The 27,836-nt window shown below is 32.6% G+C and overlaps 1 protein-coding gene across 1 annotated transcript; it reads left to right on the top strand.

Annotated features, from left to right (window-relative positions):
* The first annotated feature begins 1,279 nt into the window (after positions 1–1,279).
* Positions 1,280–17,572, top strand: LOC107498336 (C-type lectin domain containing 6A). Its single transcript, XM_016121335.2, has 6 exons — positions 1,280–5,820; positions 6,589–6,681; positions 6,973–7,074; positions 9,469–9,620; positions 14,992–15,107; positions 16,204–17,572. Exons 1-6 carry the CDS (start codon positions 5,790–5,792, stop codon positions 16,346–16,348), a joined length of 639 nt encoding a protein of 212 aa, XP_015976821.1. The 5' UTR covers positions 1,280–5,789; the 3' UTR covers positions 16,349–17,572.
* Positions 17,573–27,836: the final 10,264 nt, after the last annotated feature.

Raw genomic sequence — 27,836 nt, forward strand, 5'->3', positions numbered from 1 at the left:
TTTGTTGATTCTTTGTTTTTTATCCTACATAGACAACTATGTCATCTATCAACAAAAACAGTTTTATTTCTTCATCCTCAATGCATAATTATTTTATTTTATTTTATTTTTGCATTAGCTTGGACTTCCAGTAAGATATTGACTAGGAGTGATAAGAGAGGAATATTTTACCTCGTTTTCAGACTAAGGGGAAAACATTCGATCTCTCATCATCAAGTAGATGTTAATGGTCTGTTTTGTACATTTCTCCAAGTTGCAAGTTTACTCTGTTCTCAGTGTGCTGAGAATTTTTATCGTGGATATGTTGCATTTTTCAAATGCCATTTTTGCATCTTTGGTATGATTATATGCTTTTTCTTTAGTCTTTTGATGTGATAGAATATATTAATTGATTTTTAAATATTAGACCAGCCTTACATACTTGAAATAAGTTCTACTTGGCTGTGTGGTATAGGATTCTTTTTATACATTGTTGGATTCAATTTTCTAATACTTTGTTGTAGATTTTTACACTTAAATGTATGAGAGACATTGGTCTGTAGTTCTCCTTTTGTGTAATGTGTTTGGTGTTGGTATGAGGGTACTGCTGGCCTCATAGTATGAGTTAGGAAGTGTTTCCTCTGCTTTTATTTTCTGGAAGAGATTGTAGAGAAGTTATACCATTTCTTCTTTAAAAGTTTGGTAGCATTCACCAGTTAAACCACCTGGGCCTGGTGCTGCTTTGATACATTATTAATTATTGACTCAATTTCTTTAATAGATACAAACCTATTCAGGTGATCTATTTCTCTTTGCGTAATTTATGTCTTTGGTAAATTATGTCTTTAAGACATTGGTTCATTTTATGTAAGTAATCACATTTGTGGACATAGAGTTGTTCATAATATTCTTTTTATAACTTCTCTTTTACTTCTGACATTAGTAACTTCTGTCTTCTCTCCTTTATTCTTGGTTACCCAGGCTTGGGAGTTATTTATTCTTTATGTTTTCAAAGAAAAAACATTTGCTTTTATTGACTTTCTCTGTTATTTTCCTGTTTTTAATTTTATTGATGTCTGCTTTCATTTTTATTGTGCTTTTTCTTCTGCTTACTTTGGATTTAATTAATTCTTCTTTTATAAATACCTGAAATGGAAGCTTAGATTACTGATTTTTGGGTTTTTAAATTCAATATACGTATTCAATAGTATAAAATTTTCTCTAAGTACTCTTTTTACTGTATTTCATAAATTTTTGTAATTGCATTTTTATTTAGTTAAAAATTTTTAAATGAGGGAATTATTCTTTCACTTATCTGTTATTTAGAAGTGTGTTGTTTAATCTCCAAGTATTTTAAGGTCTTCCAGCTATCTTTTTCTTATTGGTTTTTAGTTTAATACCACTGTGGTCAAAGAACAGACATTGTAAGATTTCTTTATTTTTATTTTTTTATTTTTAATGTGTTCTTTATGGCTCAGAATGTGGCCTATCTTGGTGGTGTTCCACGTGAATTTGAGAAGAATATGTATTCTTTTGTTTAGGATGAAGTAGTCTATAAATATCAATTAGATCTAGTTGATTTATGGCACTGAACAGTTAATTATCTCCTTATTTCAGGCTTATGTATCTGTCGGTATTGAGAGCTGAATGTTGATTTGTCTAACTATAACAAAATGGATTTCTCCTTGCATTTCTATCAATTTTTGCTTCATGTATTTTAATATTCTAGTGTTAGATGCATACATGTTAAAGATTGTTATGGCTTCTTGGAGAATTGACCCCTTTATCATTATGTAATGTTTCTCTTTATTCTTAATAATTTTCCTTGCTCTAAAGTATGCTTTGTATGATATTATTGTAGCTATATAGTTTTATGTACAAATATAATATATAGCTAATTATTATAGCCTTTAAAACTATATTAATTTTTAGAGTATTTTTAAGTTTGCAAAATAATTGAGAAGGAGTTACAGATTTCCTATATTCCCATATCCCTACACATGTATAGCTTCTCCGTTTATCAACTTTACTCACCAGAATGGTCCATTTTTCATGAAGGATAAATCTATATTAACCCATCATGATCACCCAAAGTCCATAGTTTATGTTAGGGTTCACTCTTGGTGTACATTCAATGGTCTTGGACAAATATATAATGATACATCAATCATCCTAAGATACTACAGAGTATTTTCACTGCTCTTATATACCTCTGTGCTCTCCTATTTATCTCTCCTTACCTTACCCTAACAGCCATTGATCTTTTTATTGTCTCCATAATTTTGACTTTTTCAGAATGTCATGTAGTTGAAATCATAACAGTATGTAGCATTTTCAGATTGGTTTCTTTCACTTAGTAATATGAATTTCAGGTTCTTTCATGTCTTTTTGTGGCTTGAAAGCTTATTTTTATTTCCCTTTTATTTCTTTTATTCTGTATTTATCTATTAGGTACACTTTATATAATGTGTAGTTTAATTCCAATGTTCCCGTATTGATTATCTGTCTGGATGATGTATCCATTGTTGCAAGTGAGGTATTAAAGTTCCCTACTACTATGGTATTGCTGCCTGTTTCTCTCTTCTGTTAACTTTTGCTTTATATATTTCGTTGCACAAATCTGGGGGTATATATGTTTATAATCATGATATCTTCTTGATGTACTGACCTTTTTATCATAATATAATTGCCTTTATTTCTTGTGATAGTTTCTGACTTAAAATTTCTTTTGTCTGATAGAAAAATATCCACTTCTGTACTGTTTGGGTTACTATTTGCAGAGTATATTTTTCCTCAACCTTTTACTTCCAACCTATGTTGTCCTTCAGAAAAAGTCTATCTTTGTAGGTGGCATGTAGTTAGATCTGGTTTATTAGTTTTGTTTTGTGTTTTCAGTCAAATTAGTCACTCTGTCTTTTGATTTGGGAATTTAATCCATTCCCATTTAAAGTAAATATTCATAGGTGAATACTTGTTATTGCTAATTTGGAAAATGTTTTCTGTTTTGTAGTTCCTTTGTTCCTTTTTTTTGCTTTTCTGTCTTTTGCGTGTGTGTGCGATTTCATGATTTTGTGGTGGTGGTATCATTTGATTACTTTCTCTTTATATATTTTGTGCACCCACTATGAGATTTTTATTTGTGTTTTCCATGAGGCTTATATGAAACAACTCGTTGCTTTAGTAGTCTATTTTAAGCTAATAACAACCTAATGTGGCTAATAAAATCTACACTTTTCTCTCCCTTTCACACTTTATGTTATGGTATCACAATTTTGATCAAAATAATAATTTATTTTTTGTCAATACAATATGGTCCTAATTTATTTATTTTTAAGAAAGGGCTTTAATATTACAAAAAATATTATAGACTTTTTGCAAAAATTGTTTGTACTCTTTATGTCAAGGAAATTAATTTTCAATAAAAATATCATGTATAATTTTTACATCACTGTATTTAAGAAAAAAAATCTGTTAATTGATCTTAGGCTTTTATCAGAATCTCAAATGGGTCAGTGGCCTAGAAAAGTTTGTCATTATTTATCTGGGTTGCTATCAACTACCTAAAACCTTAACTTCACTATCATAGTCCTCTGGTAAAGAATAAGGGAAGAAAAATTATTTAGGGCTACACAAATAAACCATTCCATTTCTAGTAATGGTGAATTATTTTATTATAGACCAACCCTTGAACTCAGTAAAACTAGCAGGACAAAGTTGATTCCAAAGCACGGGAGACTATATGGCACTGAGTACTTGAGGTGTATGATGCTACAACACAACCAGCATGGATTCATGAGCAAAGATCAGCTACTCTTTTCCACTTCAATTTCTTGGGATCAGAATCTTGATGGAATCTCAGGGACAGAGGATAGTCCCAAGAAAGACTTACAGGGAATTTCTTATCAGCCACTAAGAAGAGGAAATAACAATAATCTGATAAGTTGAAAATAATGAGATGCTCCATATCTTGTACATCTGAATCTATAGACCAAGAATATCTTATGCACATCTATGTGGATGAAATATGTAAATCTAAATATCTCTCAAGGGTAGTGATTGCCACCACCGATTGATCTGATTGCCTAAATTCTTTATTATCTAAATTCTTAAACAACAAAAAAATCATATTGGGTCTACTTAGTTTAATCATGGACACTAATTTTCAAAAGGGTGACCTAATGCTGCTTCCTTGAAAAGTGTTTTGGTTGAAACTGCTGATTCACTAATCCTTTAAAAGAGGTCAAGCCAAAACAGAACAATAAATATCCACTTCGACTCTGTCTAATAGTATATGATTTTATCTTCTCCTTCGCTAATAGCTATATCCTCTCCATCACTAGGGTTTGCATTACACCTTGGTCAGACCCAAATATCCTACACTTTTTGCACATCTCACCTGAACCTATCCACAATTCGGCTTTTGCTCTGATTTGCCATTCTCCCTATCAATTTTTGTTTTATTTTATATCATTTTTTTTCTGGTGCATTGCTCCTTTCTGACTTTGCTACTACCATTCAAAGGTCACTAGTAATCTAGAAATGTGTATGGAACAAAGGTACGAAAGAAAGTGAAGAGAATGGAGCACAAGGTTGCCAATGGTGAAGGGGTTGCCACTGGTCAAGAGCAGAACATAATTAGGACAGCATGTATTAGAGATGGACAAAGAAGCTAAGAGGTCTTTGAATTGCTGTCCTTGTGTATCGCTAAGGAGTAGGTTTTCTTCTCTTGGATCAACAAATTACTCAATCATTCGATTGTGTTTCTTCATCTCTGAGGGGAACTGGAAACAGACGGTCATATAACTACTTCCTTTTCTCCTCTTATGAATGACAACTCAAACCAACTGGGGACAATTTTATGGGTTTTCAATCCTGTCCTAGATATTTATTTCATTATTTACTATGACTATTTATTTAAAAAGCTTACTGAATTCAATATTCATATATCCATGGTAGTTTTTTCTTGTATTCAAGACTGCTCACTTGAGTAGTAGAGGTATTTTTGATGTTAATAGTCTATATCCTAGAGACTTCATGTTAAGAAGGATCTACGAGCCCTTGAGTAATGATAAGGAATTCATGAAGCCTGACTATGATGTTATACCACTTCGAGCTTTCCCTACCCTAATCAAGGAGATTAAAAAATATTACTAACCTCTGTTCAATATTGGTATTGATGCAATAAGAAAGTTTAATTACTTTTGTAGATAAATTCCAGAATCTTCCATTTTGGAATCACATTCTTGAACAATGTCCATGTGTCTTTCTGTGATTTACATATTAACAACTTATCTAAGCCATATCTATTCAATCAGACTTTTGTTAACTTCCTAGGACCCTATTCAACACATGGATTAAGTCTTACATAAAATCCAATGTAAAGGTCAGCTAGGGAGCACTTAAATTAATTAAGACATACAAATAAACTTCTTTTAGGGCATATAAAATACTCTATTTTGCATACCAGAATGAATGGGAATCAGAGAAATAGAGATTTCATGTCAGAAACTGAATAAATGATCTGAACATTTTTGTCAAATTTTTCATGAAGTTTTAAGTATGTTTCTCAGTTTCTTCTTTTTTATCCCTGATACTTTTAAATCACTGGAAATTTTAGGCAAAACCACAACTTCTTTTTTCTGAGGTACACTTTATAGTGGAAGTCTCTTAACGTCATCAGAGTGCTCAGCTGTTTGTCTCTGGTCTCTGACCTGTCTGAATGAAGCCAGGGCTCTGGGTTACGCCTTCAGTGAGAGAAGCACAAGAGGCTCCTAAACCTTCTAAACACAAGGAGCCCACTGATTCACACAATGGTGCCCGAAGGGCAACCTCAAGGTAGAGGTAAGCATTCCTTTTCTTAATCTTGGGGAGAAAAGTAGAAGTGTATGGTGAGATGAGTCCTCTGGAAAGAAGAGGTGGACAATGGACAGATGGAAGGGAGAGAGATTGGACCACTATAGCAGTCATGAGGAATTTAAAAAAAAGAAAAGAAAAATTCCCCAAATAGGGGAATTTCACTAAGTGAAATAAGCCAGACAGAAAAGGTCAAAAATCACTGATATCACTTATACGTGGAATATAAACCTAAAAGCAACAAATGAACAGGACAAACAAACAGAGACTCATGGATATGGACAATGGATTAGTGGTTACCTGAGGGCAAGGGGGAGGGGGAATATGAAAAATAATAAAATATTAAAATAAATAAATAAGAAAGAAGAAGAAGAAAGAAGAAGAGAAGAAGAAGAGAATTCCCCAGAGCCAGTACTTGAAAGAGTCAGAAACCAAATATTAATACAGTGGTATGAGAAGTGGGAGACAAAATGATGTTTTAAGAAAGTTAGGAATCCATGGATATATGTAATCTTTAAGAAGAAATTAAAAGAAAGTGGAAATGATAGTTGTCTGAGGATGAGTTTTGCCCAAATTGATTAGGATTTCAGAGCTACTGCCTGGCCATTATTCTGAGGGAATTTCTAAGCTCTCTTCTTGTTTTAGGTTTTTAATTAATCTGAGATTCTCCATCTGGTTTCTTCATTGCTCTAAGCTTCTTAGGAACTCTGACTTCCTAGTCCCCTGGTAACTGCATTTGTCTTGCCATTCTGACAGAGAAAACAGTGTGGTGCTCCCAAGTGAGGCTCTGGTCTGTTGCTGTGATTTGCATAGCACTCCTCAGCACTTGTTTCATTATAAGCTGCGTGGGTAAGTTGTGCACTGAGGTGCCACTCTCTTTATACCTTTCTCTATCCTAGTCTATGAGGATTCCTTAGGGTATGTTCTCCTTTACACCGTTCATGTGTTAGCACCTCCTTGGCATGCCATGCTTTTTTGATAAATGAACACAAATAAGCAGTAATTCAACATGGTCTTCATTGGACTTGCATAGAGGAAAAGTTGGAAGTTGGAGGAAAGCTTGCTTGGCAAAGATTTATAGAGCATAACACTTTATAGCGAAAGAATGAATGGATGCTAGTCTCTTTTCTTCCTTCACAGTGACTTATCATTTTACACATGGCAAAGCTGACAAAAGGCTGTCTGAACTACACACATATCATTCAAGTCTAACCTGCTTCAGTGAAGGGCCAGGGGTAACAGGTAAGGTGTTACAATTCTTAACCAGACTTTCTCTTTTCTCAGAGAGAGGTCAGAGTTGAGCTCAAGTTTCATTTATTCTTCTTCTTCTTGTTTTAAAATATAATCTCTGCATGGATATCTTTAAAATATCTCTAAACTTATATGCTCAAATCAGGCTCCAGATTTACCCTTAAAAAAAATTCCTCCTCCAGACTTCTTAATCTCAATAAATGCTGTCAACATACACCACATAATTTGTTCAAGCTAACCCTGGAAATTACTCATAAAAGTTCTGGTTTCAAATTATTCTGATCCTTATCATTTGGATAAAATTTTTTCTCTCTCTCTCTCTCTCTTTTTTTTAAATCTAAGTTTCCTAGTTAATAAAACCCTTCTCCACCCCAAGTATTGGCTTTATTCCAAGTCAATTTGGATGTTGGAACATGGCTCAAGATGAGACTGCCCTCACTTTAAAATGTAGTTCTGGTACCTTCATATGTAGCGTGTTGGGGAGTTGAATTCAGAATCACAATTTGCCTTACACTATGTCTAGTGAGAAATGCCAAAGAAAGGCAAAGTGCATGTTTGTCTGAGTTTGTATGGCCTTACACCTTCCAACTAATGAAATATACAAATAGATGTTAGACTCTTGGTATTTCAAGAACTAAATAATTCACTCCCCTGCTTTATGAGAGGTAAAGAGAGGACAGAAGTTTATTTGTATTTCTATGAGATGTTGGGATTTTTCCTTTTGGAACATTTGGCAAGAATGTGGTGCATGAAGGGATGGTGAGAGATGATTTTCTTTACTCTTTCTGACATGGTTTTCTGGTCACATTGGTGTTTTTTTTGGGGGGGGGTCAAACAATTGTAGAGCTGGCTTTTCTGGGGTGAAAAAAAAATAGTTCCATCAGTATCTTTTCCCTCCCACCTTTTGGAGACACTCCTGTAACAACAATTAGAATTGTAAAGAATGCCTACCTAGAAACAGCAATGGCACATTTAGCCTTAGCCATCAGAATCCTCCGAAATAAGATATAGATTTAATTAAATTATTCCCACATCCATCTGTCAGAAGAGACTGCAAATTTACTCTCTAAATATATCTAACCTAACATTGTAGTCAACCAGGCTGTGCAATACAATTAATTCAAGTTACAGATAAGCTTATATGATAAAATTATTTTATATAATCCTGTATCAACAAATGAAAGTTCTCAGATTTTAACAATATCATTTCAAATTATCATTACGATGAAAAGGAAAAATAAGAGTCCAAACACAAAATTTCCATTTTGATTAAAGTTAAATAATCAAAATCCACATTGTATTTTCTCCAATTTGTTTTTCTACTCAGTCCAGGTCATAGCTTTTGAGACAGTTACAAGCATGATAACATAATAGTTTCTTCAGTAAGCCTGTGCTCTGCTTACACCTGCGGTCTTTGACTTCTTTTGCTTGCCAACCACCCAGAAAGATTTTTGAAAACTATGTACCCCTTATATAAATTAATTTGACATCTAAAATTTTTCATCATGTAATAAAAGCAAGAGGTTTAATTTATTGAACACTGTAAATGTTAAATATAAAAACAAAACTTTTACATCTCTTTTTAAAATGTATTTACTGGTGTCTAAATACCATCACAAAGTTTTATGTCTACTCCCGTCGCGCTTATAAAATAAAAAAAAAACATGTATTATTTAACAGTCACATGTTTTATATCACTCTTTTTATGAGCAATTATTTCATGTTAAGCTCCTTTTAAAGTGCCTTACACATATCATGTGAATCAGTTTCCCTTTGAGGTTGGCACTATTATTATTTCCATTTTAAAGATGAACTAACTGAGGCTCAGGAAGGTTGTGTAATTTGCCCAAAGACTTACATAGTAAATGGTGGGGCCAGAGTTCTAATAAGGCATAATTCTAATTCTCATTACCACCCTGTGGGTAATTATCATCTTCATTTTAAAAACCTGGGGCTCCGTGGCTTGCCCAAGATTGTTAAGTAGGACTGGCATTCCAGATTAACTTTTGTTAGCCATATGTAACTGCATCTAATATATAAGAAATATGAAGAACAAAAATAATTTATAGTCATTTTTGGAAAAAGAAAGAAAGAAAGAAAGAAAGAAAGAAAGAAAGAAAGAAAGAAAGAAAGAAAGAAAAAGAAATTCAGAGGAATTCCACAGGTAAACCTCAGTGAATATTGAGGACCTAATGTTAAAAATGTTTATTTAAATATAATTCTATGGCCCCAAGTTATATAATTTAGGAAACAATAAATACATGAATTAAGAAGCCCATCTCTAGAAAACAACCTCAGATCCTTGAAATTTTATGTGCATAGAATGTACCTCTTCAATCTTATTTGTCTCATCTTGCACTCACTCTTCTCTTTCATACAACATAGGAAAGGTCTGGGAATGTTGCCCAAGTACTTGGAAGTCTTTTGGTTCCAGCTGCTACTTTATTTCTACTGAACAGAGTTTTTGGAGTAAGAGTGAGCAGAACTGTGTTAGGATGGGGTCTCATTTGGTTGTGATCAACACAAAAGCGGAGCAGGTACTTGTATTTTCCTTATTTTTCATTTTTTAGAAAAAAATTTAATTGGGGGAAAAATAACAAAAATTATCATCTTAACTGTTTTTAAGTGCACAGTTCAGTAACGTTAACTATATTTGCATTGTAGCAAAAAAATTTCTACCATTTTTTCATTGTAAAAGTGAAATCTATATCCATTGAACTACCCTTTTTCCCCTCCCTCCAGCCTTTTGAAACCACCCTTCTATTTTCTGTTTTCTTGAGTTTAACTACGTTAGATACCGCATATAAGTAGAATCATACAGAATTTGTCTTTTTGTTATAGATCACATATTACTTATCCATTCATGCATTGATGGATATTTGGGATGCCTCCACTTCTTGGCTATTTTGAATAATGCTGCAATGAACATGAGTGTGTAAATATCTCCTTGAGATCTTGCTTTCAATTATTTAGGATGTATACCTAGAAGTGAGATTGCTGGATCATAGAATAATTCTAATTTTAATTTTTTGAGGAACCATCACTTGTTTTACCCAGCAGCTGAACTATTTTACACTCTTTTTTTTTTTTTACTTATTTATTTATTTTTATTACGATGACATTGGTTAATAAAATCCAGCTTCAGATGTACAATTCAACAGTAAGGCATATATATATACATATATATGTTGCATTGGATTTTGCACTCTTTAAAGAGTGCACAGGGTTTCTCTAAATCTTTGACAATATTTGTTATTTTCTTTTTTTTCATTTGATAGTGGCCATCCAAATGCGTGCGAAGTGATATTTCATTATGATTTGATTTGCATTTATCTAATGATTAGCAATATTAAGCATCTTTTCATATAGTAGTTGATCATTTGTATACCTTCTTTGGAGAAATGTCTATTCAAGTCTTTTGCCCATTTAGAAAATTATTATTGTTTTTATTGAAGTATAATTGATATATAACATTATATTAGTTTCAGATGTATAACATAATAATTCAACATTTATATGCAGTGAAATGATCACCACAATAGGTCAATTAAACATCTATTGCCATACATAATTATCGAATATTCAAGTTCTTTGCCCATTTTTAAAATTAGGATTGTTTTTATTGAGTTTTAGGAGTTTTTATATATTCTAGATATTAACCCCTTATCAGATATATGATTTACCAGTGTTTTCTTCCTTTCTATAGGTTGTCTTTTCACTCTGTTAATTATTTCTTTTGATGCACAGTTTAAATTCAGAAGTTATATTTTTCAATTTTTTCTTTTGTTGCCTGTGCTTTTGGCATCATATCTAAGAAATTATTGCCAAATCCAATGTTATAAATATTTTCCATTATGTTTTTGATAGGAATAGCATTGAATCTGTAGACCGTATTCATTAGTATGGACATTTTAACAATATTAAGTCTTCCCATGCATCAACATGGGATGTCTTTCCATTTATTTGTGTTATCTTTCGAAAACGTTTCGTAGTTTTAAGATTACAAGCTTTTAACTTTCTTAATTAAGTTTATTTCTAAATATTTTATTCTGTTGATACCACTGTAAATAAATTGCTTTCTTAATTTTCTTTTCAGATTTTTGTATATTGATTTTGTGTCCTATAACTTTGTTGAATTTATTAGTTCTAACAGCTTTCTTTCCAGGCTTAAAGAGATATAATTAACATATAATGATGTATAAATTTAAGGTGTACAATGTACTGATTTGATACATACATATATTGCAAAATCATTAACATAAAAAATAACACCTATGAATTCACATAATTACCTTGTGAGAACATTTAATATCTACCCTGTTATCAACTTTAAAGTATATAATAGGACTGTTAACTATAGTCAACATGCTGTACATTAGATCCCCAAAACTTATTCACCTTATAACTGGAAGTTGGTACTCTTTGACTAACATCTCCCCATTTCCCCCACTCCCAGCACCTGGACTATCATTCTAGTCCCTGTTTACATGAGTTTGGTTTTTTGAGATTCCACGTATAAATGAGATCATACAGTATTTGTTTTTATCTGTATGACTTATTTCACTTAGCATAATCTCTAAGTTCAACAGTGTTGTTGCAAATAGCACATTTCCTCTTTTTTTTATGGATGAATAATATTACATTATATATGTACACTGAATTTTCTTGATCTATTCATCCATCTATGGACACTTAGGTTTTTTCCATATTTGGCTATTGTAAATAATACTGCAATGAACAAGGGGATATAGATATCTCTTCAAGATAGTGATTTCATTTCCTTCAGTGTATGCCAAGAAGTGGGATTGCTGGATCACATAGAAGTTCTATTTAAAATTTATTGAGTAACTTCCATAGCATTTTTCATAGTGGCTATACCTATTTACATTCTCATCAATAGTATTCATGGGTGTCATTTTTACACATCTACAACATTTATTATCTCTTTTCTTTTGATGTTCGCCATCCTAATAGTAGTGAGGTGATATCTTATTGTGTTTTTGATTTTCATTTCTTTAATGATTAGTAATGTTGAACATCTTTTCATACACTTACAGTTTATTTGCATGGGTTGTTTTTTTTTTTTTTTTAATGTCTGTTTATGTCCTTTGCCTATTTCTTAATCAAATTATTTGTTTTCATGTTTTATTTATTTATTTATTTATTTATTTATCTATTTATGTTTTATTTATTTATCTATTTATTTATTATTGTTGAGTTGTATGATTTTCTTATATATTTTGGATACTAACTCCTTATCTGGAAACTAGTTTACAAATATTTTCTTTTGTTCTGTAGGTCACATTTTCATGTTGTTAACTGTTTCTTTTATTGTGCAGGGCCTTTTAGCTTGTTGTAGTACTACTTGTTTATTTTTGCTTTTGTTGTCTGTGTTTTTAGTGTCGTATCCAAAAATTATTGCAAAGACCAAATTCAAAGAGTTTTACCTCTATGTTTTCTTTTAGGAGTTTTATGGTTTCAGAGTCTTACATATGTCTTTAAACCATTTCAAGTTAATATTTGAGGGAGGCATAAAATAGTGATCCACTTTCATTCTTTTGCATGTGACTGTCTAGTTTCCCCAAATCCATTTATTGAGGAGACTATCCTTTCCCCATTGAGTATTCTTGGCTCCCTTGTCAAATATAGTTGTGTTAATTTTAAGGTATCATCTAGTAGACATAAGCATCTCAAAAAAGTCATCAATATTTGAAGAATGTCTATTTTGACAGTGTTAATTTATATTCTAGTAAAACAAAAGTTTAAAAAAGCCCACATAGAATATTGCAAGTAGTATCCTCAGTATTTAATAAAGCTCAGTAGAAAACATTGGCCTTTTTTTTTTTAAAGTATTTTTCAGGATCTATTACAAAGCACTCTGTTTTCCCTGGAGTTCTCCATAGCATATTTTTGACACAAAACAATGGAATAACTCTTCATTTGACTTCAGCGCTCATTGCAAAATTAAGAGTTATAAATAGAAAACTTAGAAATTGCATTCAAATTATTTTTTATTTTCTCTCTTCTCCTTTCTCAGCCTCTAAAATGAATATCAATCATCTCATATTACTAATATACTAGTTCAAAACTCCAGGAACACATACACTATATTTCTAAAAGCATTGACTTTATTTGAAATCATTGCATCGTTTGAATCTCAACAAACAAAGCCATTTTTCATTAGCTGTTGATTTTGACAAAAAGCCCAGATTTCCTACATCAATGATAAATAAAATAATTTGAAGTAAAAGGTATTTGCTTTTAATAATAAGGTACTTTGGAACTAAGGTACAATATAAATATCGCCTGGGTAAGTGCTTTAGGCTATAATGTTTCTTGTCTTTTTAGAAGTCTTTAAAATTAGTCTTTTTTTTAAATGCCCCTTTTATCTGAAATTTGTACTATTCACTGGAATAAAGGCATAGAAATGATTTTTTTCTGCCTAGGTTAATGTATTCACACAACAGGTGCCTAAGCTGAAGCAAAAATGTCAAATATCTGAGAGATAGCAGTGTTTGTGATTACAAGTTCTTTTAAACAAAAGAAATCACTAAGACTGTTTTAGTAAAAACTCAAGTAATACCAATTTTGGGCATGAGTACCAACACATTTTATAATAGTTAAAAGTCTGAGCTCTTTGCAAAAGGACGCCATTTTAAATTTACTTGCCATCTAATTTACCCCGACATACACATGCATATTTCACTGGAGCAAGCAACTTACAAACATAATTCCATTATAGTTGTGTCATTAAATAAGAAATTTTTCAACTGAATGCATCTTATACTTTTTTTGTGGGAGATCATCCATTCTGATAGCTGAAATGTGCAATGAAATGATACATTTAGAAGTGTGGAAAACCTGTGGTTTCCTACATAGATGTTTCATCTTCAGAAGACTGGGACTGTTATAATTATCATAGGAAATTACTATGTCTCGCATGTTATAAACATTACCTGTAACTACTTTTTAATCACAAAAACATCACATTGAAAATGTACATATTCTTGTTCTCTAAAATTAATTAGAATATTTGGGAACAAAAACAGATTCTCTTCTTTTAAAACTCCTCAATAAGCTGTTATAGTAATACTAAAAAGGGAGATAGGTGTTTTTTGTTTTTTTTTAATTATTGAAATACATAAAATGCTTTGGCAGATAACATTACTATTCCATGATGAGCAGAATACAAAAATTAATGTCAGGGAAATTTGTGTATTGTGTAATACCATTGGCTGAGAAGCAGCCTCCCTCCACTGGAATATTTCCTTTATGTCAGAGAATCTCAAGACAATACCTGGGAAATTCTTAAGCCTACGTGTTCAATTTAAATTAATTCAAAATTAATTGCACCTTATCTCAATAAAATTACCTACAGAAAAACAGTCTAGATAGATTAAAAAGGGAACATAGAGGCCCAGATGGAAAAATGAGACTAATAATTTTTAAAAAAATAATCACTACAGTTACAATCTAGTGATACTAAATTGTTTAACATTTACAAGTAATTTACTACTTCTTGGAGAAGTACTACTTAGGAGGGTAGAAAAACAAATTTGAATTTTGGTAACTCAAATACAGTTTCACTGATAAACAAATAAGAAATAAGATGGAACACATCTGAACTTATAAAATTAAAAAAACTATTGAAAGCACGAAAACTGATACATATATTTTAAAAGAATTATGTCTCTCAGTGAAGAAAATTCTGTCTGAGATGGGAATTCCTGGGTTATAACTCCCACCTTCCTGTAATGATGTTGGTGTTTTGGCCTATTCTCTTATCCAATGTGCTGTCCTGAGACTGTTTCTTACAACTTGCATTTTCTTTTTTCTTTAGAGCTATAAAGAACCCTAACTATGTTCCATCTAAAAACTTCAGCCTATGACTTCTTTTTCTTTATGCAGAATTTCATTGTCCAACATCTGAATACATCATTATCTTATTTCCTGGGACTCTCAGATCAACAAGGGAATAACAACTGGCAATGGATTGATCAGACACATTATGAGGAAAATGTCCGGTGAGTGCATACTCAGATTAATGAACCACAGGGCTTTGTTTACATAGAAAATGTAAGGAAATTTTGTTAGCAACAACTATTAATGCTAATACTAACCATTATATTGATGATAACAGATTCTAACAATTATTAAGCTCTAAGAACATGCATTATCATACTTAATCTTCACAAAAACTTCTTTTTCAGAACTCATTTTACTAATGAAAAATGGAACAACTTTCCTAGGGTCGTACCTAGTAAGATGAGAATCTACATCTCAACTCCATGTCTATCTAGATGACATGCTCTTAATTGTTCCAGTTTGCTGCTTCCAAACATATGGAGACACTCCAAATAATTTTTTCTCTGATTAATAAGATTTAAAATATATGGGTTAGGACTATGTTCAATTCTAATAGGATAATTATATAATAATACTATTATATTATTTGTGGCTTTGAAAAAAACCAGAATTTAAGTATACATTATTTCATTGATTCTCATAACATCTTGTGACCTATTTGAGGACCTCATTATGATTTTTATTTTTATAAACAAAGAATCTAATGCCCAAGATTAAGTTATGTGATTAAGATCTAAAAAAGTCAGCAGCAAAATTAGTTCTCTTAATTTCAAAAATGAAGTCCTGCTCCCTCATCCTTACCATAGATTGTATTCCTTGGAAGCAGGGTAAATTCTCATGTCCAGACTCAAACACCCTGACACTTGTTTAGGGTAGCTCCATAAGAATGGAGGAATTTAGGAAGGTGATAAAAGTACCCAAATGAAGGAGGCAGCCTCTTTATTATTACATAACACTAAGAAAGGAATTGTTTAACAACTCATATTAGGATTAGGACTCTGTATAAAAGAGGAAGTAAAGATCAGATTACAAGGAAAAGGTCCAATGTTACTGTATTTCGTAAAAATTTTGCCAGAATGTTAGAGGAGCAATTATAAAAGTATGCATTCACACTTGGGGTTTTTGAGGAGGGCAGTCTGAGAAGAGGGATGTTCTTTTACCCTGAAACCTATTCTCTTCAACACTAACCCTACATACTTCATAATCAATCACTATGCATTCATTGAAGTGTTTTTATCCTTTGTTTCTTTTTAGATTGTGGCATGAGGGTGAGCCCAATTTTTCTGCAGAGGAATGTGCTTCAATTGTTTTCTGGGATTCTAGAGGATGGGGCTGGAATGATGTTTTCTGTGATTCTAAAAGGCATTCGATATGTGAGATGAAGAAGATTTATCTATGAGTGAAACTTTATTCATAGACACCTTAAAATTGAGACCTGTCATAAAATGATTTCCTCTTGTTGTTTATATATAATTCTTATCATAATAGTTCACGGAAATATCCAAATGCCCTTCTCCCTTCGATCATCCTTATCATTTCCTTTTATCCACCAATGATAAAGTAAGCTCTTCCTTGTTTTTCTTTTTTCTTTAATTTGTTATGCCTCATCTTCTTTACTTTCTTTATACTTCTTTTTGTAAACACTCCCTGTGCCAGAGATAGTACTAGAAGACTATTAGAAAACTTATAAGGACATACGTATTGAAAATTATGACTGATCTTCCTCAAAATGCCATTGAGAAATCCTTTTGGTCAAGATGGTGACTGGGACTGAAATCATCCGAAGGCTTGGCAAGAGCTGAAGGATCTACTTCCTAGATGTCTCACTCTTGTGGCTGGCAACTTGGTATTGGCTATTATTAGAAGGCCTTAGTTCCTCACCTTAGGGGACTCTCCATAGAGTTTCTTGAGTTTTCTCACAATATGGTGGCTGGCTTCCACCAGAGCAAGTAATCCAATAGAGCAAGTGAAAACAGCAATTTTTTTTTATGCTCCAGCTTTAGAAGTCAAACAGTAACTTCTGGTGCATTCCATTGGTCACGTAGTCCAAACCCCCAAACCCGATATACTGAAGAAGGGGATTACGTAAAGGCATGAATAGCAGATGAAAATTACTGAGGGCTACCACAGCAGGATTTATTTTAAAAGATACAAAATATATGTGCCAAGAAGGAAAATAATTAAAAATAATTCTACATTAAAATTATGAACTTGTGTTCATTAAAATAAAGGAAAAATTTTAAGGTTGAATGGGAGAAAATATTTCAAATACTTATAACAAACACAGTATTGATACCAAGTACTTATAAATAATGGTCACAAATAAATTAGAAAGACAAAAAATGGGCAAAATATTTGAAAGGCATTTTACGAAAGAGGAAATACCTAATCCACTAATGTTTTATAGAGATGTTCAGCTTCACTCATAATTTGAGAACTGCAAGTAAAAATAGTAATAGTATATCATTTCACATCCATTGCATGGCAAAAAATAAGAAAAACATAATACCAGGAGTTGGAGGAAATATCTGGGATTTCTTTTTTTGAGAGAGAAGTTTTTTTTAGTTTTGAAATTTATTTATTTTAATTTATTTGTTTTTTGAAATTTATTTTTTGATTATAGTTGATGTACAATATTATATTAGTTTCAGGTGTACAATTTAGTAATTAGACATTTATATATCTTACAAAGTCATCACCCCAATAAGTCTAGTACCCATCTAGCACCATTTGTAATTATTACAATGTTATTAGCTATATTCTTTATGGTGTACTTTATACCTCCCATTATGATTTTTATAAATGTCTATCTGTACTTCTTATCTTAGTCCCTTTCACCTTTTTTGCTTATTCCTCACCCCCTCCCATATGGCAACTATCAGTTTGTTCTCTGTATCTATGAGATGAATTTTCTTCTGTTATGTTCGGTCATTTATTTTGTTTTTTAGATTCCACATATAAGTGAAATCATATTGTATTTATCTTTCTTTGTCTGACTTATTTCACTTAACATAATACCCTCTAAGTCCATCCATGCTGTTGCAAATAGTAAGATTTCATTATTTTTTATGAGCCAGTAATATTTCAAATATGTACCACGTCTTCTTTATCCATTTATCTGTCAATGGACACTTATGTTGCTTCCATATCCTGGTGATTATAAATAATGCTGCATGCAATAAACTTAGGGTTGCATATATGATTTTGAATTAGTGTTTTGGATTTATTTTGAATAGATACCTGGAAGTGGAATTGCTGAGTCATGTGGTAGATGTATTTTTAATTTTTTGATGAATTTCCATACTGTTTTCTACAGTGGCTGTACCAATTTAAATAGGATCTCTTATACACTGTCAATTTGAGTTTATATCTGTACAACTACATTGAAAGTACATAAATCTATAAGTTTTCTATATAAACATCATCCAATAAATGTTGTATTGAGAGAGTCTAAGATCTATGAAATGTGGGTATTAAAATGAGGAGTTGTTTCATGGGGATAACTTTAACTAAGGAGGCCTTCTGCATAGTATACTTATATTATTTAGGCACACATATGGTAAAAGTGAAAACAAATCAAGAATTTAATAAACACAAAACATCAATATAATGGTTACACTTGAATGGTAGACAGGGAACAGAACTGGGAGGCGCATGTAGGCATGTGGTAAAGTTTTATTTTTTGTATTGGGCAGTGGTGTTCATATAATAAACATCAACCACAAGAAAATCAAATAATAATGTCAAGAAGATAGTCTATATTAACTCTCAAATTATGATTAAAATGTTCTTGCGCATCTATAGTCCATATTAGTATGATATCACTTCTTTTAACTTTATCAATGCCTTTGGCTTTAGTTTTTCTCTTGTTATTAAAATAGATACCCAAATTCCTTTAAGTTAGTGTTGTGTGTTCTGAGGTATTTTTGACTTTTATTTTTGACTTTTCTTGACCCTTCTGTTTTAGATGTGCTTCTTGTAAACAACACATAGTTAAATTTCTAAAAATTCAGTCTGACAACTCATTTTTTAGGTGACAAAATTAATGCACTTACACTTATGACAATTATTTATGATTTTTAAATCTATCATCGTACTATGTGGTTTCCACTTTTCCCATGTTCTATGTTTCTTCCCACTCCTGCTATTCGTCTTTTTTTAGATGGGTTATTTTTAAATTGTTCTTTTCTTCTTTTGTTATTTTGGGAGTTATATATGTTTTTACTATTTTATTAGCGGTTACTCTAGAAATTCTAACATGAAGCAAATGACCTATCAAATCTAGTGTTAGCTGATGCTTTGCTGTCCTCCTGGATACTGTAAGAATCTTAAAACATGTTAACTTCATTGCCACTCCTCTCTACTTGTAATCTATTCTGGTCATGTCTTATAATTTTCCTTATTCTTTATATCTTAAAATTTTTATTTTACTTGTTTGATACAGTCAGTGTCTGTGTAGACTTAGCTACATATTTACCACTTTTAAATTTCTCTCTACTCATTCCTTCTTCTCAAGCCTTAAACCTGGAATAGTTTTTCTTATTTCTGTATAATAATCTTTATATTTTAATTTATATCAGTCTTATGATGGGATTTTTTTTTCACTGTTTATTTTACTGAAAATGTTTTTATTTCATATTTACTCTTGAAGATAATGTTTGCTGGGTATAGAATTCTATGTTAGTAATGGATTTCTTTTGCTCAATAAAATTATCATTCGACATCTTCTGGTTTTCATAATTATGCTTAAGAAATTAGCAATTTAACTAAATTTTGATCCTTTGAAGGTAATTTTCCTTTTCTTTTGACCATATTTTTAAGATATTCTTTTTGTCCTTTCTTTCCCGCAGTTTTATCATGATATGTCTAGATACAGATTTCCTCCTTTCCTACCTCCCTCACCTCCTCCCTTCTTATTTTTTTTTCTTCCTTATTTTCTCTCTTTTCTTCTCACCTTCCTCCCTCATCCCCCTCCTAACTTTTCTTCCTTTTTCTCCTCCTCTTTCTTCCTATTGTTCTGTTCTGCTTGGGATTCTTTGGGCTCCTTGAGCATGTTGATTGATGTACATTTTCGGTGTTAAGAAAATCTTCAGCTATTATTTCTCTAATTCTCTTTTTCTTCTTTTTCTGTCATTTCATTTAAATATATGTTAGGACTTTGTATCATCTTCTGTGTCTCTCATTTCATCTTCTGTATTTTTTTCATTTTTTTCTCATGCTTTCTTCTCTGTTTTTGAAAGTGTATCCCATATAGTAAAATATTCATGGATCTCACTGTTATTTGTTTTCTTCCTTAAACTCTAAAACACATCTGCAAAATTATGATGTTGCTCATCTTTCTGGGTAAGATGACTTATGTTTCTTCCTAAGACATTATTTACTTCACAGAAAAACTTCCAGTGAAAATTTACCTTGAAACAATGTAGATGGACCTTTAGATAATTATTTTAAGTGAAATAAGCCAGACAGAAAAATTGAAAACCACATGATATCACTTATATGTGGGACATAAACCTAAAAGCAACAAATGAACAGGACAAACAAGCAGAGATTAATGGATATGGACAATAGACTGGAGGTTACCAGAGAGAGAGGGGAGGGCAGATGGGGAAGGTAGATGGGGTAAAAGGAGTCAAATATGTAAAATTAGAAGTTATGTAAATTATATCAAGTGAATTTTAAAAAAGTAAAAAAAGAAAAAAGAAACTTAACTATAAAGACTAGCAATAAATGTACATGCTTGTTCATATTTCGATGGCGTATAATCTAATTACTTTATGTCTCACACATACTTCTCATTTGCATGACCTGACATAGTAATCAAATAGTGAAACTTCATGTGAAACACCAAGCAAATAATTTAACATATTTGGAGAAGCCCTTAACATTCTTTTGTTTTTAAATGTACTTTTGCTAGTATTTTTCTCAATATAATGAAAAAGGCTTTTAAATCTTTGAGAACTTTATCCCTTAACAATACTACTTCTTCTGAAGTGAATTTTACACTTGAATTTTCTGACTAGAAAACTTCAGAGTGACTAAGGTCTAACTTCTCTGAATAAATTCATGTTTCCTGGATAAAAATTTCATGGAAACAGACATAAAAAGCCCCCTCACTTTGGGGGCACACATGCAGTGTTTCTAAAACAATGACCTCAACGTGGAAGTGAGAACTTATTTTCTTTCCAGTTTCAGATAGGAAAGCAGAAGTAAAAACAAGAATGGAAGATTAAGAAGTATAATGTTCTATAAAGTAAGTAAACAAACAAGTGAGAATTATAACAGATAATTTTAGTACTGAAATAGAGATTAGAACACAATAATAGTTTTGGAAAAGGTGAAATTAGAAAAATAACACAGACACGAGCAATTGAAAGAATAAGAAAAACATATATTATGGTTCAAGATGGTGATGTAGGAAAATCCTGAACTCACTTCCTCCTCACTGACACACTGAATCTACATACAATTTCCTAAAAAAAAAAAAAAAAGTCCCCAAACTAGTTGAACAACTCCTAGACACCAGGTGAATGAGGAAAAACTCATATGAATATAAGTAAGAGAGGCTGAGGAGACACAATCTTGCCATGAACCTCACCGTGGTCCGGTGACCCACAATCGTAAGGGTCCCAGCTTCTCCCTGTTGAGTGAAGGGCTTGAACCGTACATCTTGCATCTCAGTTTATAAGACCTGCACCTGAAAGATGGGCCCCAAAAATGTCTAGCTTTGCAAGCCAACGGAGACTCCCAAGTCTATAGAGAACCAAGAAACAGTTCTCAAGGGGCTTGAGCAGGTTCATCATGGCTAATCTCCCATGCACAGCACAGAAGCAGCAGACTGAAAAGCGCCTAGTATTTCTGTAAAAGAGATTTATTTGAGTATTTTAAAAGCTTCAGCCTGAGGGGCAGTCATCTAATTTAACACACATTGTAGAGGCTGACCAAAATACTCTCCAAAGACCACAGAGACTGTCAGGCGCCATCTTTGTATTCTCCCTTTGCCTTACTCCAAGTTATAATGATCTCCTAAAAAGGAGCTAGTGCACATATTTCGGACCTCTGTTTTTGTGGCTGCCACCCAGGAGACATCTCTTGATTACCTGGCTCTGGCGACCATTGGGGCTTATATTCATGATTCCCATAGGAATATAACAAAGAGAGAGTTTTTAACTGGCTAACTCCCAGGGCACAGTGCAGAGGCAATGAACTAGAATAGCACCCAGTCTTTCTCTGAAAGAGGCTTATAGTTTATTTTCATAACTGCAGGTTTCTAGTTACACATCAAAAGTCTAATCGTAATCTGCTACAGAGACCTCAGAAGACAGGTGCTATCCTCATGCCTTCCCTCTGCCTCACTCTAGCTCACTGGTATCTCCTGGAAAGGAGCTTGTGCGTATATTTGGCATAACAATTTTTGTGGCTGCTGCCCACAGGACTCTACTTGATCACCTGGCTCATGTGTTTATGTGATTTCCCCCCCACCTCGTTCAGTTAATATGGTATATCATATTTATTGATTTGTCTGTGTTGAACTATCTTTGCATCCCAGTTGAACTATCTTGTATTCCAGGAATGAATCCTGCTTGATCATGGTGTGTTGCACATTCAATGTGTTTTTATTTATTTATCGAATTTTAAAAATTTATTTTATTTGTTATTTTTTTTTTATTAAATTTTTTTTTATGTTGACATTAGTTAACGGAATCCAGTAAGTTTCAGGTGTACAATTCAACAGTAAGACATTGTGTGTTCACCACTCGTAGTTAGATTTCTTTCTGTCACCACATATTTGACCCCTTTTACCCCATCTACTTCCCCCCTCCCCACTTCCCCACTATACTCTGGTAACCACTTGTCTGCTGTTCATGTCCATGAGTCTGTTTCTTTGTTCTGTTTGTTTGTTGCTTTTAGGTTTATATCCCACATATAAGTGATATCATGTTGTTTTCAACTTTATCTGTCTGGGTTATTTTGCTTAGCATGATTATCTCAAGGTCCATCCATGTTGTTGCAAATGGCAGTATTTCATCTCTTCTTATGACTGAATAATATTCCATTGTATATGTGTGTCACAGCTTCTTTAGCCAATTAGTTATTGTAGGACAATTCAGTTGCTTCCATGTCCTGGCCCCCATGAATAATGCTGTTATGAACATTGGTGAGCAATTATCTTTTCAGATATGAGTTTTCAAGTCTTTGGAGTAAAGACCCAGTAGAGAGAATGCTGGATCACATGGTAGATCAATTCTTAGTTTTCTGAGGAACCTCCATACTGTTTTCCATACTGGCTGTACCAATTTGCAGTCCCATCAGCAGTGTATGAGGGTTCCTTTTTCTCCACATCCTCTCCAGCATTTGTTATTACTTGTCCTGATGATAACACTATTCTAACAGGTGTGAGATGGTGTCTCATTGTGGTTTTGATTTACATTTCCCTAATAGCTAGTGTGGTTGAGCATCTTTTCATATGTTTGTTGGCCATTTGTATGTCTTCTTGGGAGAAGTGTCTTTTCAGGTCCTCTGCCCATTTTTAATTGGATTGTTTGTTTTTTTTGTTATTGAGTCATATGAGTTCTTTGTATATTTGGATATTGGGCCCTTATCAGAGGCATTGATTGCAAATATATTTTCCCATTCAGATGGTTGTCTCCTTGCCTTATTGATGGTTTTTAGTTTGATATAGTCCCATTGATTAATTTTTGCTTTCATTTCCTTTGCCTTAGAGGTCAAATTCATAAAATCCTCTTTAAATCCAAAGTCCTTGAGTTTAGTTCCTATGTTTTCTTCTATGCATTTTATTGTTTTGGATCTTATATTCAGGTCTTTAATCCATTTTGAGTTAATTTTGGAAACTAGACAACTAGTTTCATTCTTTTGCAGGTGGCTTTCCAGTTTTCCCAGCACCATTTATTGAAGAAGCTTTCCTTTCTCCACTGTTATGTTTTGGCTTCTTTGTCAAAAATTATTTGCTCATATAAATATGGGTTTACTTCTGGACTCTTGATTCTGTTCCACTGGTCTGTGTGTCTGTTTTGCTGCCAATATCCTGCCATTTTTATGACTGTCACTTTGAAGTATAATTTAAAGTCGGGAAGAGTGATGCCTCCAGCCTCGTTCTTTTTTCTTAAGAAGGCTTTGGCGATTCAGGGTCTTTTGTGCTTCCATGTAAATCTGATGATTTTTTATTCTATTCCTTTAAAAACTGACAATGGGATTTTGATGGGGATTGCATTGAATCTGTATCATATAAGGTCACTTTAATTATGTTGATTCTTCCAATCCCAAAACACGGAATATCATTCCATTTCTTTGATTTCTTTTAATAGGGTCTTTTAGTTTTTATCATGTAGGTCTTTCACATGTTTCATTAAATTTATTCCTGGGTATTTTATTCTTTTCATTGCAATTGCAAAAGGAATTATTTTTTCTACTTCTTTTTCTGGCACTTCGTTATTAGAGTATAGGAATGCTATGGATTTTTGAACATTGATTTTGTATCCAGAAACTTTACTGTATTTGCTTATTGTTTCTAAGTGTTCTTGTGGAGTCTTTAGGGTTTTCTATATAGAGAATCATGTCATCCACAAATAGCGACAGTTGACTTCTTCATTTCCTATTTGGATGCATTTTATATCTTCCTTTTGCCTGATTGCACTTGCTAGGACCTCCAATGTTATATTGAATGACAGTGGTGATAGTGGATAGCCTTGTCTTGTTCTTGACCTTAGATAAAAGGTTTTCAGTTTTTCACTATTAAGTATAATGTTGGCTGAGAGTTTATCATATATAGCTTTTATTATGTTAAGGTACTTTCCTCTATACCAATTTTGTTAAGTGTTTTGATCTTAAATGGATGTTGTCAAAGGCTTTTTCTGTATCTATTGATATGATCATGTGATTCTTATTTTTTAATTTGTTTATGTGGTGTGTCACATCAATTGATTTGTGTATGTTGAACCATCCCTGTGCTTCTGGGATGAAGCCCACTTGATCATGGTGCATAGCCTTTTTAATGTATTGCTGTATTCAGTTCACTAGTATCTTTCTTAGGATTTTTGCATCTGTGTTCATGAGAGATATTGGTCTGTAGTTTTCTTTTTTTTGTTATTTTATCTTTACCGGGTTTTCTTTTTTTGTTATTTTATCTTTACCAGGTTTTGAAATCAGAGTAATATTGGCATCATAAAATAAGTTGGGAAGTAGTGCCTCCTCTTCAACTTTTTGGAAGAGTTTGAAGAGAATAGGTATTAAATCTTTGAATGTTTGGTAGAATTCACTGGTGAAGCCATCTGGTCCTGGACTTTCACTTTTTGGAAGGTTTTTGATGATTGTTTCAATTTCCATACTGCTGATCCATCTATTTAGATTTTCCAGTTCTTCTTGATTCAGTCTAGGAAGGTTGTATTTTTCTAAGTACTGGTCCATTTCTTCTAGTTATTAAATTTGGTGTTACATACTTTTTCATAGTATTCTTGTATGATCTTTTGTATTTCTGCAGTATCTGGGATGAAAGTTCTCTTTCATCCCTGTTTTTTTATTTTTGTCCTTTCTCTTTTTTCTTTAGTGGATCTAGCCAGGAGTTTGTCAATTCTATTAACCTTCTCAAATAAACAACTCTTTGTTGCATTTATTTTTTCTATTGTTTTTTGTTGTTGTTGTTGTTGTTGTTGTTCTCAATTTTATTTAATTCTGCTCTAATTTTCATGATATTTTTCCTTCTTCTGACTTTAGGCTTCACTTGTTCTTCCTTTTCTAGTTTTTTTTTTAAGATGAAACATTAGGTCATTTATTTGGGCTCATTCTTATTTTTTGAGATAGGCCTCTAATGATATGAACTTGCCTCTTATTACTGTTTTTGCCATGTCCCAAAAGTTTTGATATGTTATACTATCATTATCATTCATTTCTATATATCTCCTGATGTCTCTTTTTATTTCTTCTCTGATCCAATAATTCTTCAGTAGTATGGTGTTTAATCTCCATGTATTTGTGGTTCTTCCTGATTTCTTTTTACAGTTGATCTCTAGCTTCAAAGCATTATGATTAGAGAATATGGTTGGTATGATTTCAACCCTCTTATATTCGTTGAGGCTATCTCTGTGTCCCAGTATGTGGTCAATTCTTGAGAATGTTCCATGTGTATTAGAGAATGTATAAGCAACTCTTTTGGGATGAAAGGCTCTGTAAATGAAAATTATGTCAGATGGTCTAACGTGTCATTTAAGGACATTATTTTCTTATTGATTTTCTGTTTGGATGATCCGTCCACATCCAACAGTGGGATATCTAGATCCCCTACTATGATAATGTTTTGGTCTGTTTCTCCCTTTAGCTCTGTTAGTAATTGCTTTACATATTTCGGGCTTCCTAATTGGAAGCATAGATATTAATAAGTGTTATGTCTTCTTGATGTATGATACCTTTTATCATTATAAAGTGTCCCTCAGTATCTTTCTTTGCCTTTTTTATTTTGAAGTCTATTTCATCCAATATTAGTACTGCTACTCTTGCTTTTCTCTGAATGCCATTTGCTCAAAATATCATTTTCCACCCTTTCACTTTGAGTCTATATTTGCCTTTGGAACTGAGATGCATCTCCTGGACATAGCATATGGTAGCGTTTTGTTTTTTGATCCATTCTGCAACTCTGTGCCTTTCTATTGGTGAGTTCAGTCCATTTACATTTAGGGTGATTATTGAACAATGACATTTTCCTATAACAATTTTATCTTTTGCTTTCTGGTAGCTCAGTGTTTTCATTGCTTCCTTGTCCCTGTTTTTCTGGAGGTTTTGTTCGTTCGTTTGTTTGGTTTGGTTGGGTTTGCGGATTTTCCCTCTGGTCCTTCTTGTTTTATGTTATATACTCCAGTCCTGAATCTTTAGCATGTGGTTACCATTACAAATATGTAGAGGATAGTTATATGTATATAGTAGTCTATTTTCTTCTGCATGTGCCTTATCTCCATTCTTCTTTGCAAATTTGGATATTCGAAACCTCTCCTTTTCTGTTATTGTTGTTTCAGTTTTTCCTTATGCATGCTGAACATTCATTACCATCTTACTATAACAAATCTCTTCTTATTGTTTAAGCTTCTAATGCCCTCTTCTTAGTAAAGTTTGTAATACTCTGCTTCTAAATGCCGGCTAGTCACCTTACTCATAATTATGTATTTTTTTGTCATTTTGTTTTAGGTGAGCTGACCTCTTTCAGTATCTCCTGTAGTGCAGACCTCATAGTGGAGAATCCCTTCGATTTTTGTATGTCTAGAAAGGTCTTAATTTCTCCTTCATATCTAAAGAAGAGCTTTGCTGGATGTATTATCCTTGGCTAGTAGTTCCTTTCATTTAACAGTTTGAATATGTGATTCCACTCCTTTCTTATATGTAAGGTTTGTGCTGAGAAGTCCGACGATAATCTAATGGCTTTTCCTTTATAGGTTATCATCTTCTTTTCCCTGGCTTCCCTGAGAATTTTTTTGTCATTGATTTTGCTTATTTTAATATAATGTATCTTGGAGAAGGCCTTTTTAGGTTGAGATAATTGGGTGTTTTGTTGACTTCCTGAATTGCAAGCTCCAGTTTATTCTTTAGATTTGGGAAATTCTCATCAACTATTTGTTTGAAAATGCTCTCTAATCCTTGCTCCTTTTTCTCCCCTTCAAGAATGTCCATTATTCTTATGTTTCTTTTCCTGAGGGTATCAGCTAGTTCTTATATTTCTCTTTCACTATTTTTCATTCTTTGGTTTCTCTCTTCTTCCTTTTGATTTATTTCTAGATTTCCGTCTTTGATATCACTGATCTTTTCTTCCATTTGGTCAACTCTATTTCCCAAGCTTGCTATTTCATTTTTCAACTCTTGCAGTGTGTTCTGCATCTCCAGAAGTT

This window comes from Rousettus aegyptiacus, unplaced genomic scaffold (assembly GCF_014176215.1).
Source record: "Rousettus aegyptiacus isolate mRouAeg1 unplaced genomic scaffold, mRouAeg1.p scaffold_m13_p_2, whole genome shotgun sequence".
Lineage (NCBI taxonomy): Eukaryota > Metazoa > Chordata > Mammalia > Chiroptera > Pteropodidae > Rousettus > Rousettus aegyptiacus.